General features: G+C 37.7%; 1 protein-coding gene across 8 annotated transcripts in view; it reads right to left on the minus strand.

The window, feature by feature from the left end:
- Nucleotides 1–7,790: 7,790 nt before the first annotated feature.
- TPRG1 (tumor protein p63 regulated 1) overlaps nucleotides 7,791–17,295 on the minus strand; it is a 219,753-nt gene continuing 210,248 nt past the window's right edge. For all 8 annotated transcript variants that reach the window (XM_050776422.1, XM_050776426.1, XM_050776436.1 and 5 more), the window contains one exon: nucleotides 7,791–8,212. In XM_050776422.1, coding sequence (XP_050632379.1) covers nucleotides 8,018–8,212 — 195 coding nt within the window. In that variant the 3' untranslated portion in view covers nucleotides 7,791–8,017. The remainder of the gene's footprint in view (nucleotides 8,213–17,295) is intronic.

Raw genomic sequence — 17,295 nt, forward strand, 5'->3', positions numbered from 1 at the left:
ACAAGAGGGGTCAATAGGTGCAGCACACCATCATGGCACACGCATACCTATTTAACAAACCTGCACATTCTGCACATGTATTCCATTTGTTTTTCAGAAGAAATAAAGAGAAAAAAAAGAAATAGAAAAAAAGTGAGAAGAAAATTTAGTAGGAACAGGCATTATGGTCTTCTGGGACACTTGCTCATGCAACTTATTTGTGCCTTCAGGACCTACTTAAGCCTTATCTTGTATATATCATCTCTAATATAATATAATGCCATTGTGCATGCCCAGCTTTATGGTTTGATGGGTCAGACAACACCTAGAACATTCTTAGGCTGCATGGCAACTTGACAGCGTATGGCCAAATGGCCAAGTATTAAGTTTCTTGCTTTCTTTTTTTTTTTTTTTTTTTTTTGATACAAAGTCTTGCTCTGTCATCCAGGTTGGAGTACAGTGGTGCGATCTAGGTTCACCACAACCTCTGCCTCCCAGATTCAAGCAATTATCTTGTCTCAACCTTCCTAGTAGCTGGGATTACAGATGCCCACCACCATGCCCAGACAATTTTTGTATTTTTAGTAGAGACGGGGTTTGGCCATGTTGTCCAGACTGGTCTCAAACTCCTGACCTCAGGTGATCCACCTGCCTCAGCCTCCCAAAGAGTCTTAAGTTTCTAATGAAGCTCAGTCACAAGCCAACAGCTGTTTCTCAAAAAAAAAAAAAAAAAAAAAAAAATTCTGGGAGGATGGCATATCTGTGCTTAAAATTCCGAGGTCTACCCAGTGATTCACCTACAGGGACTGAACAAAGGATCCATCCATCGTCTATATCTGCCACAGATACTTTGAGCCCCTTTAGATCTGCTGGGGTATACAGCCCAAGTGGTAAGGCAGATTCCATGGTAGCCTGGACCTGTTTCAGATTCTTCTCTTATTCGGTGCCCCACTCACAACTGGCAACTTTTTGGATTACTTGGTCAATGTATTCAAGTAGCAGACCCAAATGAGGCATATGTTACCTTCACATCTAAAGAACCCCATTAAGTATTGAGGGGTTAACTAAGAAATTTAGTCACATGGGGCAGAAATTTACCATTTACCTTAGGATGCATATATTGACATGCCCCAGACCACTGATCCTTTACAAAGGTTACTGATGTGACTTTTTGGTGACAAAGAAAAGAATTTTGAGGTGATACGTTTTCATGCATATGTTTTATATACGTGTTAGAACAGTTACTACTTCCTGCTTTCCTGGTTTAATCAACATGATATCATCAATGAAATGGACCAGCATGATGTCTGGTAGAACAGAGACGTGATCAAGATCCCTGTTGACTAGAATATGACATAAGGTGAGAAGGTTGATATAATAACCCTGAGTATATTGCTGGCTCTACTAGCTGAAAGCAAACTGCTTTTCATAATCTTAATAATAGATTAGAAAAGAAAAGAAAAAGAAAAAGAAATTCCAGATCAATAACTGCATACCAGGTGCCAAGGAATGTATTGTTTGGCTCAAGCAACAAAACTACATCTAGATCAATAGCTGTAGTTGGAGTCAGCATCTGATTAAATGTATGATAATTCATTCTCATTCTGCATTGTTTCTAAACCTATAAACAGATATGACTCCTAAAAAGTAAGTGAACAAGTGTGATTCATGAGACAGTAAAATAAATTCTAAAATAATTGTAAGGTTTTGCCAACTTATATCTATAGAGGGAGAACATGTATGGGCACTGATTCCAAGGTTATCAGATCAGAAGCATAATGTTGGAACATGAAGAATTTATTGATTAGAGTAGACCAGGCCAAGATTCTTGATCCAATGTATTTGAGACACTAACAGTGGCTGGCTCTAATAGTTTGCTTTGTTAACTAAACCATCGACCTAAAGAAAGTATACATTAAGGAACTTGAAATGCCAGAGGAAGGCATCTAAAGGTTTGGGGAGCTTGGGATGTGAATGCGGTTTTATTATGTACAATCTTTTCACTTAGCCTCTATGTCCCCTAAGAAGTTCCAAAGATGCTTTCAACCCCAAAGCCAGAAATACATTTCTGAGGGAAATTCTACCATTCTTGAATAGTTGCATGGTGGCCATTCTCTGTGGGCAAGCATGACAGTGGAAACTGCTGCCATTTAATTGGGATCCCTGAATTCAGTCAGGATGATGGTATCCTGTAGTGGCAGCTGCTGATTCAAGTCAGACTTCAAATCACTTCTGTTTCCACAGGTTAAATAAGACTTAAGTAGGCTGTCCATCTATTTTTGTTCTAGGGACACCATGATCAACTAACTAATTCCAGAGAACTCTGTGGATCAAAACATCTGTTTACTGCTTTGACTCTGCTGTCCATCACAATAATCATGCCCACCTTGTCCTCTAGACTGAAGAGAGAAAAAAACTCATTTAAAAACAATGGTGGTTGCCAGATGCTAGACAGGAGTAAGTTTAACAGTGACTTAGGCAAAATTTATAGGATAAAGTGTCAAGCAAATAATTTAGAAAATAAATTAAAAAGTTAGAAAAGAAAACAGTAATTACTCAGAACTAACACAATTTCAGTAAAAGTAATCTATGCTAAAGTGGTCTCATTTGTGCCTTCAATGAATTTACCCAATCAGGAAAATAGTTATATATTCTATTATAGTATGAAGTTATTCATACATTTCATGTGAACAAACAGCGTGATAGAAGAAACCTGGATTTTATTAATAACAGTATAGTGGCAAATAAAGAACAACTCTATTCTAATTTGCACTGATTAATCTATACATGAACTGCCAAGACAAGTGTTGAATATAATATTTTAAAAGAAGTGTTAACCAAACAGAATAGTCTACAAGCAAGAGACAAGCTCGATAAGGACTCTGGATAATGCATCATATTTAAAAATGATTGTGGTCACTGGAGTTTTGTCTCTAAATACAAAATAATGCAAAAATAAAACGACCACCTTTTAGGAGAGCACCTGCCTTTATTTGAAGTGTGAATATGTGAACTAGAAAATTAATTTATTTGGGATTCCTTCAAAGGAAGATCTAGCACCAAATCCATAAATTTCTAAGGAGAGAGGTTTGGGTGCAATGTCCAGAAAAACTTTCTACTTGCTGTTGCTCAGTGGAGGAATTAACTGCTTTAGAAAGCAAGGAGTTCTGGGCTCTTGGAATGTTCACACAGAAGCTGATTTTCCATCTGCTGTGCATGTTTTGGTTGAGGGCATTCCTGCTACCTCAACCAAAGGAGGCTAAACTACATGACCTTTAAGATCCTTTCTAATCTCGGATTCCATGAAGAGTGAGCAGAGAATATTAAAGAAAGGAAAAGGAATTTCTGAGATGCATGGGGTAAGCACTGTGGGCAGGACACGACAGACAAGTTGGTGGTTCAGAAAAGTTGATCTCAACGCATCCATAATATATCATGATCTGTCATATCTACCGTAAAAACATAGGAGTTAATTAAACTGGGCTTGCAAATTCCATTTGGTGTCACTGAAAAGGGGACTGAGATGTTTACTAAGAACTTCTTAAAATTGAGTGTAAAATAGCACACGAGATACGAGATCTAGGTTGAGAAGCAGTCTCATAACTTTATTCCTCATATTTCACATTGGCTGCAGGCCTGCAATGAAATACGGCTCTCTTTTTTTGGTTTTGGGCTTTGAGGCTAAAGAGAGCGTTTAGCAGGGGATATCATAATTCCTTTTTGTGGATACAGAATTATCCTAAGCAGTTGCCAAAATCAGGTAGAATAAGGCAAGTATTGGTCAACTCTCAGTAACTCCAAGGCCTCAAACAGAGTTTTTCCTTAGCTTCTGGGAAACTGGTATCTACAAGGAAATCAAGAGGCCTAGTCCCCTAACTGCTTTCGGAGCACGTTGTGGGAGGTGCAGACCAAAGGTGAGTTTACACATCAGTGACTAAAGTTTCCTGCCACTAAGCATAAGAAGTCACTCATGAGCAGCGTCCCTAAACCACAGCTACAGGATGTGGGCACAAGCCCTTGTATAATTGTTGGCCAAGAGCCAATGAGCATTCATCCCTGTGCAAATACCTTGGCTTTTTTATGTTGTTGTTAACCTTTGAAAACCACAGGCATTAGTCTCTCTCTTTCTTCCCCTTGGCACAAGTCATCTTCTTTTCTCCAACTTGGTCTCTTGTGTATAAAGAATTTCTGAGGAGCTTTTAAGCCTAAATTTAATACTTTTGCCCTCCCCCTCTCCTGCCCCACAAAATGCCAGCAGAGGTGAAGCTGCCTTACAAAATATCTGCTGGCTCTGCCAGCTTCCGCAGCTTTGTTTGGGCTTTTTTTTTTTATCAGATAGGAAACCAGAGAGCTCTGTGAGTGTCCTTAGCCTTTAAGAAAATGATGGCAATTTCTGGAAATTCCTCCCAAACGGCTGTGCCCTATTGTTTTCTCCCTTCAAAATTATCTCCACAACTATGACACATCAATTCAGATGTCAAGTCTTTCCCAGGGAATACAGATATTATATTGGAAAGAACAGTGGGCTAGGGATAGAAATTGGAAGATATAGTCTAATCTAATCTCAGTATTTCCAAAAAATCACCATCTTCTTTTTCAGAAATGTCTTTTTAGTTTCTAGGCCTTTGCTTCACCTTCTGTGAAATAAAAGCACTGAATTTACATGGTTTTTCTGCCTTCTTATCACCAGAACTCTATAAATTGGCTTCCTCAGGATGTTTCAACAAAGACTCAATAAAAAATGGACCTCAAGGCAAATGATTCAAAAGTAGCCAACTTATAAGTGAGCTTCTCTTTTCTGCCTTAGATGACCGTAAGATGACCAAAGGTCAGGCCTCCAAAGAGGCCAAATTGACCACCAAGGAGTGAGTCCTGGTGATTGTTTAAAACTCCTCCTGTTTTGTTAAAATATCTATCTCCTTTGAACTTTCTCACCCTCAGAACTGCCTACGATATATCAGAAGACAGTGAGACATTTGTCAATGGAGTTGTTCAAGCAGTTTCTGAAATAAAGCTTATCAGAGATTTTTCTAGTGGAAATTCCTGAATGAGATAAAGATCAAATAATGAAGACCTCCAACCATGACATTTTGGTTATGAAATGCTTTGTACTATACTTAACATACCTTGTGTCTACTCCTATCATCAATCAAACTCATGATGGCATTTGCTAAACTGTAGTGGTAAGTTCAAATGATAATCTGATAAAAACTCCAAGTGTACATATAGGTCCCCTGGGTTGTGGCTCCCTGTTGAGCTTAAAGACAAAGAGCCCACGTAAGGACACCAAGTGCAAAATGAGAAAACTATGATCAGTAGGTCCATGGTAATGAAGAAACAATTTTTGGAGGAAATTTAGTTCCCTTAGATGTTTTCCCACCTTCTCCTGCAAAAGTCACATCACTGTCTAGGCAAATACTCAAAACTTTCTGTTTAATAAAAGAATTTAACCTCATTTCGTTGAATCCTCATGAAATAAGCAAAAGTAATATAATTGTCTCCATTTTGCAGAAGAAGACATTAAACCTTAGGAAAGTTAAGGATATTTTTCAGGGTCTCCCATGATTGATCCAACTCTTTCCTAAGGAAAAAATGGGTCTAATTAACTAAGTACTGGCAACAATTATTTGGAAAATGATAGGGTCACTGGCCTTAAAAGATTATGTCAATCATTTCTCCAAATGGTATCACACAGCACTTCCTCTTACAATATCTACTTTATCTAGTCTTTCCTTGAACATACCAAGTGATAGTGGGCTCACTGTTTAAAGCAACCCATTCCATCATTGAAAATGTATAACTGTAAGAAGTCCCTTCTTATATTGAACTGCTATCCAAATTCCTAAATCTTCTCACCCTCTGGTCATAATACTGCTTTCTAGATCCCCTTTTTTCCATTAATGGGATATCTTATATATGACAGTTTTTACAAAATATGAAGGGAATTCATAAAGACCCTCATGTCATCTCTCAGTTCACTCCTTATGCAAAACAGCTTTGATTCCATTAAATGCTTATCCCATTGTTACAGACTGCCTCTCAGAACTAAGAAACATCTCCCTCCTGTCATCCTTTCTGAACTGTTTCCATTGATGATGGTGCACTGTGTCCTTTAGAAGGTCATTTGGGAACAGTCTGGCTTAGGTTACAAAGGGGACAAATGTGCAGAGAGAAGTCGATTGTCAGGCTGATCCTTAAATGGTAACTCAAAAGAATGTGTTGGACATTTCAGAGGCTTCTGCCAATAAATGCCACTATCTTGAGGCAAATGGGGATTTTCGGGCAGCAGTATTATAATAATTTGCCAATTATGCCTGCTTCAGAACCAGTGCCAAAACAATCCAACGACTTTTCATTCCACTACTGTTGACAGGACAGCTATGGATTTCAACATTTCCTTTTACAGTCTGAATAGAAGTTCCCTGCCTTGGGGACTATAACAATATTTGCCATCATGGGGGGAAGAAAAAGTGGGTGCTGTAAAGGCGGAAGAGAGGGAAATAAAAAAATATTAATGGAAGTAAACAAAGACAAAATAAAATGAGAGTTATTCAAGGTTTGGGGTTGAATGTCTGCACTAAATTGATGTTTATAAATATATCAGAGGACAAATCTTCTTTGAAAAGCAAGCTTTTCAACTTCACATAAAAGTCAAAAAAAAAGTTGGCTGGAATTTTCTACTTAAATATAAACCAAGATGTGTCAATTTTGAGTCTTGAGAAAGGCAAAAAGCTTATTGTAGTAATGTCTATGTAGTCAACATTCAAAGCTTTTTTTCCTAAATAAATTTAGATAAAATAAGATTCTGAAATAAAAAAGAAAAGAAACTTGAGAGATGCAAACATATGAGATAATTTCCTGGGTTGTTGAAAATTAGATCTAAGTCGGGAAGGGACAAAGAGGAAATAAGAGGGAAAAGAGCAATGAGAATAGAGTGTTAGGACAGTGTTTTTGGAAACATGGTCTTCAAAACCGATCCATGGACATTCCATATGGAGCACCTCTGAGGCCTACAAAGAAAGATGCCTGTGGCATTCTCATCTTCATTCCAACCATAGTGATCCTACTTTTATCTGCTTTGTATATACTGCTTCTACAAAAGATTTCATTAGAAGAAAAAGATCTGCTATTAAGAAAATATATTTGAACAAAAGATGGCAAAAGTAAATGAGCTAGAAACCAAATGTAGGATAGATTGAAACAGTTAGCCTTGGAGTAGGGATTCCATTTAATAGGCTGTGGTAATAATTTGTTGAGCAGAATTAAAAACCTGATCTAATAATACAGCTCTAAGCATGGAAAGGAAGAATAGATGAACAATTTTGATAAAAGAATGAGCTTCCCGTTTGACATTTGGGCATTGGAATACAATGCAGCCATATAGAGATGGGATCGTATATAGGATGTCATTGGCAAGGAATCTAGAGAAATCAAAATTGATGGACTTCAGGAATGGATAACTGGGACCATATAAATACCACAGAGAAATCCAGGATTTTGATGATGCTCAATGTAAGAGGCCACTGGGACACTGATATTTAGATGATTAGCAGACAGAAATGCAAAACTGAATCTTGGAATAAATACTGGGAATGGGAATGTACATTTGGAAGTCATCCTTATAAAGTGGTAGCTAAAATACTAGAGACAGTGAGACCCCCAATGAGAGAATAAATCAGGATAAGAGGGCTGAAGACCAAGACTTCAAAAAAAAAAAAAAAAAAATGCCTACATTTAGAGAGCTTAAGCAACAGGACCTAAAGAGTCTTCTTTCCTAAGTTGATGATCAGGCACTCATTTGATAACAGTACTTGATAGGCTCAGCAGAATTTATTTTCTAGTTTTAAGAAAATTTGGTTATTCTGTATGAGGTCTAAATCAATCCAATCAAGCTTTTAAATTTTCGGAAATACTAAATATTCAAAATCATAAAGTATTACTTAAAAATAATTGGTTCAGTCTAAAAATAGGGTGGGCCAAAATGAAATTTTCAAGTGGCATATCTTTGGATGATATACTGATGGTACCAAAAAGACTCTCAAAAACCTATACTCCCACGGGCGAGGGAATAGCCAAGTTTGTTGCGGTTTCCAATGAATGACATCAGCCCTGTGTAGGTCTCAATCAAAATGGGTTCGGTTAACACCATCAGTTTCTTTCTGCTTCCAGATCCAGTTGAATTCTTGTGGGCATTCTGGATAGCTGGAACAAGCTTAGACATGAACCCAGACAACTGAAGAAGAAAAAAAGAAGGCACAAAGTTAGTTACTGTAGATTAAGTTGAGAGATACTCACCTCCCCAGCCAGTCTTCACAGAAGTTGACTTCTGTCCTGGGGCTGCAGTTATTCTTACTTCTTAAACAGAAATGGTTAAATGTATCTCTATTAAGTTAATACAGTTAATAACTGTGCTTAACTCTATTAAGACTAACTTTCCTCAGGCCCAATTTTGCTTCTTAATGTCAGAAATAATATGTGATTTTTCAGTTTGTTTATCATCCGTGTAAGTCTACCAAGTACCATGTTAGTTTTAGCTGATTTAAGATTTTGTTAGTATACAAATAATTTGCGTCTGTATTAGTACTGTAAACTAACTCTCTTTGTCACTGATATATGAAAAGGCATCTGAAATTACTTAAGAAATATCGATGAAGCGCCTACAACACGTTCCAGAGACATTTTAAGTTGAACAGACAGGCGAAAAAACCCGCTGTCACGGAGCTCACATTCTCGTGATTGCAGACAAAAAATGTTAATAAAAATTTGGAGGGTGATAAATTCTAGAAGGAAAATAAAATGTGGCAAAGGGATAAAAAGTGAGGAAAGTTAGAGTTACTTCACTTACTGTATTCAGGGCAGGTCTTTCTGGGAAGGTAAAACTTCAACTGAGACCCACATAATGAAAAAGAACTAGCTATGGGAAGAAGAAATTCCAAGCAGAAAACGCAGCACCTGCAAAAGCTGTAAGGGAGGCATGAATTTAGCTTCTTCAAGGGACACAGAAAAGACCTGTTAGACAGAAGTCCAGGGATCAAAGGAAAGAGGTTGAAGCACTAGGCATGAAGAGTCTTCAGGGCCACATTAAGAGCTTTGGGTTGCTGTGATTTTAAGAAGGAGTTCAATGTTGTATAATGTTATTTTGAAAATAATAATAATCCTAGCTACTGTGTGGAGTCGAACATAGAATGCTGTTAGGGCTAAGAATGGAAGCAGGAAGGCAAGATGAGTTTGGAATTCACTTTGGGAGTCCAGACAAGATATGATGGTGGCTTGGACAGCGTAGCAGTGGAGACCATCAGAACTGGTTAAATTAGGGATTTTGGGGGCAGTGGGGTTGAGCCAAAGAATTTGTTGGTGTGACTGAATTTAGGGATGAAGAGAAGAGAAGGATAAAAAATGACACCCAGATTTTTGGCCTGATCAACTGGGTAGATGGTGATGTTATTGCTGAGTTGAGAAAGCCTAGGAGAGGTACAGATTGGAAATAGTAAGATACAGGGATGGAGGATTTTGTTGCAGACATGTGGTTTGAGTTATCTTACCAGGAATCCTCTTAGAGACTTTCAGTAGGAAACTGGATGTAGAATCTGGGATCATGAAAAAAAATCAGATAAAAAGTCCGTGTATGTAAATTTTTCATAATAATCATCGCAGACCCAAAAGTCAAGAATGATATTCATAAAGGGAAGCTAATAGCCTAAACGCGATAGGTTATGGGACAAAGAGTAGGAATTAAATTCAGGAAATTCTTACTGGATAAGATACTAGGCATTGTGGGCAAAGTAGAGGGGATCTGGTAGGTAAACTGAGGATCTAAATGTTACAGGGATCTGTAACAGGTTGTTCTCTGGGGGATAGGGGCGGGGGTCACAAGGTGCTCAGTAGAGGAGCTTTTGAGCCAGGATGAGCCAGGAAAAGGAATTTCACAAGGTAATGTCATCAGTTAAGGCAGGAACAGACCATTTTCACTTCTTTTGTGGTGGAATGTCATCAGTTAAGTCAGGAACTGGCCATCTGGATGTGTATGTGCAGGTCACAGGGGATACAATGGCTTAGCTTTGGCTCAAGGCCTGACACAGGTCTCCTGACTTAACTCCTGAAGTTCTCTCTTTATAACGTTGCTGTTATGAGCAGGATTATAAAATTCTAATTTTTAGAAAATTTAGTTTTAAAATTCTGATATTTAGGGAAGAATTCTTGTTCCTCACTTGCAAAATGGAGACAATATTACATTCATTAATTTTTAAACCATGTTCTTTAGAACACTAGATCTCCTCATAGATTGGGTGACTACATATAATTTATCATCCAGATCTAAATTCTTTTGAAAAGAAAGGAAGTGCTATTGTGAATAATGTTGGGACAACAGGTACCTGAGGGTTTGAGGAGAGGATGTCAACAAAAAGTCAAAAGTCAAGCAGGTAACTTGTTTCAGTCTCTTCAATCACATCGGAGCTGCTCTATTTTTATCATCAGTTTTATATATTTGAGTTCCAAGTAAGATTTTATTTCCAAAAGGTTTCTTTTTAAATGAAAATCACTTGCCTAGGAAACTTTTGCTCTGGCAATCAATGATTTAATTCAAAAAGATCTATAGTGCCCACTCTCCAACAAATCTCTCAAAACCAGGCTTAAATCCTGTATCTTCCACAATGCCTTCCCACAGACTCAAGGGAAAAGTCAACCTTTTTTTCTCTTATGTTTTTCCTTTACCTATACCTCCACTCAAATCTCTCATCTGGTTTTCTATGCAGTAGAGTCACAAATGTGGCTGTCTGTACAGCTAAAACAACGTTTCTTCACCTTGGGACTATTGCTATTTTAGGCCAGACAATTTTTTGCTATGGGAGAGAATGTCTCCTGCATGTTAGGATGTTAATCAGCCTCCCTATCCTTCACCCAACAGATACCAGACAGGCTTCCACCCCAGATGTGACAACCAGTAATATCTCACTGGGACATTGTTAAATGTCCCCCATGGGCAAAATCACCCTGTCTTGAGAACCACTGAGCTAAAGGAAGTATAGGATCAGGCCGAGCTGGTCTTAAGTTGGAATGATGGTACTCACACAGCTGTGTGACTTCAGGCAAGTTATTAACTTTGCTGAATTTTATAGTTCCTTTGCCATAAAATAAGAATATTAATAGCATCAAATTTATCAGGTAGTTGAAAAGATTAAGTGAAATAAAGGGTTTGTATACACGCTGTGAATAGAGGTGTGCACACACATGCACTTGTGTGCTCATATATTATATAAAGGATTAGGAAAGCAGAATGAGATGAGCCTGAAATTTGGAGTTATATTGCAAAGGCCATAAAGGAAGCTTGTTGCCAGGAATCAATAAGTAATAACTGCTTAATCATCACTGACATCATCCTCATCATCCTTATCAAACCACGATCTCTTAAAAATCAAAGTATAATTCATCTCAACAATTCTATTGTAACACTCTGGATTATCAGGATCCCTTTTCATAGATCAGTAAATCTTGTCCAGTTGGATTAGCGAATGCTTCCTCAGGCTTCATCATAAACTTCATTTCTTGAGAATCCTCTGTGGAACTCAAAATCAAAGTGCTAGAAAGTAAAAGTTGGCACTATTTCATACTCAGTGGATTTGGCATTTCACTGGAGTCAGATGGACTTCATTTCCAGTCATTTCTAGGATCCCCTTCAAAGCCAGGGGAGGGGATGGTTACAGAGAGACAAGCAGGGTGACAAGCAGTGCATTGAAGGAGAGGCAGACAAAAGGCCAAGTCCCCGAGCTGGCTCTTGAGCATTTCAAGCACCTGAACTAAATCTATGTGACAGGAACGCTGTGTCATCTGATATGAATACCACCAGCCACATACTTTTCCCTAAAAGCTTTTATGCACCCACCTCTGGCTCTCTCTTTTATTTCAGTACCAAATACAGAGGGTCAGATTTTAACAACTCCAGTTACACAGGGGTTGTGTGTTGGTTAGGATAAAGTATAGCAGTTACAGCAGTGTGCGTGGTGGGGGCAGGGGGAACGCGGTATTATTCTTGACTTTCCACCAATTATTTACCAGCTGAGTGCCTGGTCCACAGGTTTGCTTTAGGTGCTGCCTGCCAACAGTTCATTGCCTAGAGTCTCAGTTTTCCTTATTACAACCACCACTTGCTTCCTGTTTACACTGGGTAAAGAGACCAGGTTTCATGCCTGTAGGCCCACATTCCTCAGTTGAGCTGGTTTTCCGAGCCTGCAGGCTACAGGTTTCAGCCTCCCTGTGTGTGGAAGGAAGTCTCCTGTCATAGAGGAGACCCGTCCAATACCCAGTACTTGAAATCACTTGAGAAGTCACACTGCTGGACAGACTGTATATATCATCCTTGCACATTTTTTCTGGAATTATACTTACAGAGACCCTGTGACTATAAATTCAAGTGTGTAGAGAGAAATAAGAAGAGGCAGTAGCTTCTTTTTTCTTACACGGGAGAGGTTTCTACCCATCGTAATTTCCATCCTCATCCTATCCCATCCCCCAACCCTCCTCTCTGAACACATGCAATATGTGCACACACACAAGTGCACTTTAAACTTAGCTAAACTGAATTAGTCTTTATCGGAGAACATTATGTATACCTTTGTAATTTGCAGCTTTTAAACATGCTTCCTCTACTTAAAATGTCTTTTCCCACCTTCTTTGATGTTTAAATCACCCATACCTTGAGTTTCATATCAAATGTCATCAGACTTGTAACTTTTGGACTTATCTGTTCCCACTTTTGGGCTCCTGTAACACCCTGTGAATCCCCCTATTTACAATCTTAGCACTTTAAATTATAATTTGTGAAAGTCTTTCCTGCCTCCTCCCACTATGCCGTAAGTATCTGTAGGGCAAAATCAGTTTTAGTCTTCTTTGTAATCCAGAACATTCCCCATCATGCAATAGTCACTGCCAGGTAGGTACTCAATGAAGATTTGTTGAATTGATGTAAAAGGCAAACAAAGGGCTAAGAATATAAAGTTAAATTTGATTGCTAAAACATTGGTACATTTGCATGATCCACTTGAAAAGATGGATAGAAATACAAGAAAAGAGTACAAAGGGTTGGTCTGTAGATCATTATGGTTACAGAGCACTCATAATGCGTTCATTGCTATTCATCAGTTCTGGGTTCAGTACTAGTCCCTCCCAGGAGTACTCACTCCAGGAACCCAGCAAAGCGATGGTTAAAAAAGAAGAGATAAGGCTACAAGTTGCAAATACAAAGTAGATGAAATAATTGAGGATAATTGAGCCAGGTTGTGAGATATAATATTATACCATATCACATCAATTAATACAAAATACACACAGTCTCTCTCTTTCTCTCTCACTCACTTTCTCTCTCTCTCTCTCACACACACACATATACAGACACACACACACACACACACACACACACTTCTTTCAGGCTTATACCCATTTCCCTGAATATTAGGAAATTGGGTATGACATAGAACTATTACTATATGACCTCAGTCACTTATTCCCTCTGAATAAGTGTCCTCATTTTCTTTAAAGAGACAAAATCTTGCTCTGTCATCCAGGTTGGAGTGCAATGGTATAATCATAGTTCACTGCAGACTTGCACTGCAGACTTGAACTCCTGGGCTTAAGCAATCCTCCTGCCTTAGCCTTCCAAGGAGCTGGGATTATAGGTAACTGGAATGGGAACACAGGTACTTGCCACGATGTCTCGTTAATTTATTTTATTAAATTTTTTTAAAGACATGGTCTTACTATGTTGCCTAGGCTGGTCTTGAACTTCTGACCTCAAGCAATCCTCCCACCTTAGCCTCCTGAGTCACTGGGATTACTGGCATAGGCCACCACCACACATGGCTCAACTGTTCTCATTTTTAAAACAAAGACGCCTATCCTTATCTTACAGGGGTTTTATTAGTTGAATTACATGAAAATATTATTCAAACTGTAATCAATAGATATAAAGTACAATTATGTAATAGTACACTAGATACTTTTTATGTCTCATAATATTAAAAGCAGTGCCAAAAAGCTACTATTTTATTTTATATTTTCACAATTGTTTTATATGAGTAACACAAAGTATGTACATGAACAGATTGGAAACATTTGGTGAAGCAGGGAGGTAAGCAAGACTGTCTGGGAAGAGGCCACTTGACCACCATATTTGCCAGATGTGGAAGTGGTATAGAGTTAGTGAGATGGGAATAGTATATTTTGACATAGCATTGTATAAACTTTACAGCAATTTAATCAATGAATGCTAACAGACTTAGACATAGAGTAAATTTGAATTTGAATGTGATTATGTCCATTAATGCTCTTTCTTTGGGTACCTTCCTGAACCACCAGTCCCATGACTACTCAGCTTTGGCCCAGTGTTGTGTAATCTCAAACCTATATCACCAGTGCAGCTTTCTCTACTAAGCTTCAGACCTAAATTTCTAACTGCTTGACAACCAACCTGACGCCAAGTTCTATAGAAAAGCAACATGTTTCAAACTCAACGTGTCATAAGCTGAGTCCCCAAACCTACTTTTTCCAGTTTTCTGCAATCAAATTAATGGAATCACCATCTACCCAATCCTGAAATCTTGTCATCTTTGACTTCTTCATTGTCTTCAATATCCTATCAGTTACTTCATGAATAACTCAAAATCTCCTCATCTTCTCTCCCTTCCTACTGCTCCTAACTTAGTGTAGGCTCTTATATCTGTTAGCTAAGCCATTATAACTATAGTGGGGACTATGTAACATTAAACTCCAATTAAACCAAATTACTCTTTATCTAAGAACCTTCTGTATACTTTTAATTACCTCCTTTCCTTTTTGCTTGATCCAAATTTCAGTTTCAGTTAATTAGAACTCTTGAAAATATTTGCATTTTTATGTGCCTCCTCTGTTAAGCACCGCCTTCCCCAAAGGCAGGAACCTTGTCTCATTTCTGTTTGTATCCTCAACAACAGTCATAATACCTGCACTTTGTTGGTGTTAGAAAAATCTCTTGAATAAAGAGATTCTAGATACAGTAGAAAAAAATGACTCTGGGTAAGAATAAGTTTGAATATTTTCATGTATTTTAAAATAATAATTTGTTCCATTAGATTGTAAATAATTTGAAAGTTTTGATTGTATAACTCAGCTCTACGTTATTCCCTCCCCGTGAGACAATAGTTTTCTTAAACTGAATTAAATTGCTTCAGGTATTTGATTAGTTATGCATTTTCCCCATATTCTACTTTTTAACTAATTCATTCATCAGAGAGATGGAAAAACCAGTTTATTAAACCCTTTTAAAATCTCATGTTTTTGCCAAAATATTCACATAAAAATATTCTAGATCCCCCAAATTATCTTTCTTCTTATTTATTCTTTTACATTAATATGACTGGGTCTTAATCAAAGCCAATCTTGGAAAATGTCCTAAACACAAACAATTTTGTGACATAAAAACCAACAACAAAAGAGAAACTAAGACACAAAAACCTGGATCAAAGCACTCATCCTCTCACATTCCAGATGGAAATCATTTGTTTTCCTAGAGAGCTGGGACTTTGGGTGGCCTTTGAATAAGAAATGGCTTGGCAAATGAAAGTGCCAGACTATTGCTAAAGGAAAAAAAAAGATAAAAAAACTTTGGAATAATAATTTAAGGAGAAAAACCTTAAAGGAAATACACTTAACAGATCCACAAAGTAGTTTGATTGGCTAAAAGTCAACCAACCAACTAACTGTCTATCACGTTCATGTGTGTGTGCACGTGCGTCCCACCTGCTATTCTTACTTCCATCCAGCAAGAGCTACATGAACATCAATTTCCTATTCAGCCTTTGCTACTGGGAAGGCTGGGGCAAAACCCAATGCTCTAGTATACTAATTCCATTCATGGGTATTTGGAAAATAATACCCTCTTTGATATTTTACTTTTCATCTTTCTTTTTGCATTATTTGATTGTATTTATATATAGCAGAATAAGATAAAGCACAAACAGACGTCAGAATGTGACAGTGTTATTTATCTGCAGTTTATAGAGCTTGTTCTTTAATTCCTCACGCTGAACTTCTTCCCGCAAAGGGCATTCAGGGAATGACCATCTAATGCACCAGGTATGAGGAATAAGAGAAGACTTGGCCCAGGAAATGATGGATGTACCAACTGAGGCAGTTAGTATTTATTTTGATTTACAATAAAGTACAATTACTATTAATTCAAAAATATATATTATTTTAATGGTCGGAACCAGATGACCTTTAAAGCAGGAAAATGTCTTTGGGAAAATAGGTTATCAAGCTCTTTAACTTGGATTAACAGATGTTTTTAAAAAGAAACATAATGTGTTCTGCATTGTTAACAATAATTTTTGAAACAGACTTTGAAGATTATGGAACAATGTATTAATGTGTTGTTATTAATAAGAACTTCTAGAAACAGAGAAGTCTGACATTGCGTTTGAAGTTCGGGGCAAGAGCAGGATGGAAATTCCCACTCTATCTCCCTGAAGCCCTCGATGAGTCTATTCTCATATTCTTGCCTTCAAGTAGGTGTTAGGTTGTTCTTATTGATTGTTTGGTTTTTTGGCTTTCAGTGGTAAAGAGTCAGGCTAGGGGCTGATGTTGATGCTTGGGTTGAGAAACTGTGACATAGGAGTGTTCCACAGAGTGGCAACGTGATCCATATGCCAAGCTGGTTTAGTGTCAATAACAGCTTGAAGCCTGAGGGAAACTAGGACATTATAAATCCCTGAGGACATTTGCATAATTCTTGAGAGGAACATTGACTTTCCATGGGAGAATAATGTGATTCAAGGTCATTTCATCTATGTATTAGGGGGGAATGAAGACTCCATCTAGACTGTAATCAAATATATGTCGCCTCAAATTCTTTTTAAAATCCCCAGGACCTATCAATTTAAAATACTTTCACACACATACATATATATTTACACTTGCATGAATAGGTATGTTTAATGCAAGAAACATAATATATGCCATCAACCACAGAAAGTCTTTAGATGCAGATTGCCAAGTTTTGAATTCATAGCAAATAAAGAATTGTCATATTCTGAAATGAATGATATAATATAAAAGCAAACATAAAAAGGACAGAGAAGGTAGGAATTTCTAGGTCTATAAGTGCACTCATGTGTATATTTGGTTTTATTGAAAATACAAAGTTTGATCTTTCACTACATTTTCAGCTCCAACTGTTTTACTTCTTGACTACCTAGAATGCCTCAGTACTGCTTAAGATACCCGGGGGAGGTGAGAGAATAATAGAAAACTGTTCCCTTTAGAAATGAGTCTAAAATCTGCTTGATT

The sequence above is a fragment of the Macaca thibetana genome, chromosome 2, assembly GCF_024542745.1.
Source record: "Macaca thibetana thibetana isolate TM-01 chromosome 2, ASM2454274v1, whole genome shotgun sequence".
NCBI classification, from domain to species: domain Eukaryota; kingdom Metazoa; phylum Chordata; class Mammalia; order Primates; family Cercopithecidae; genus Macaca; species Macaca thibetana.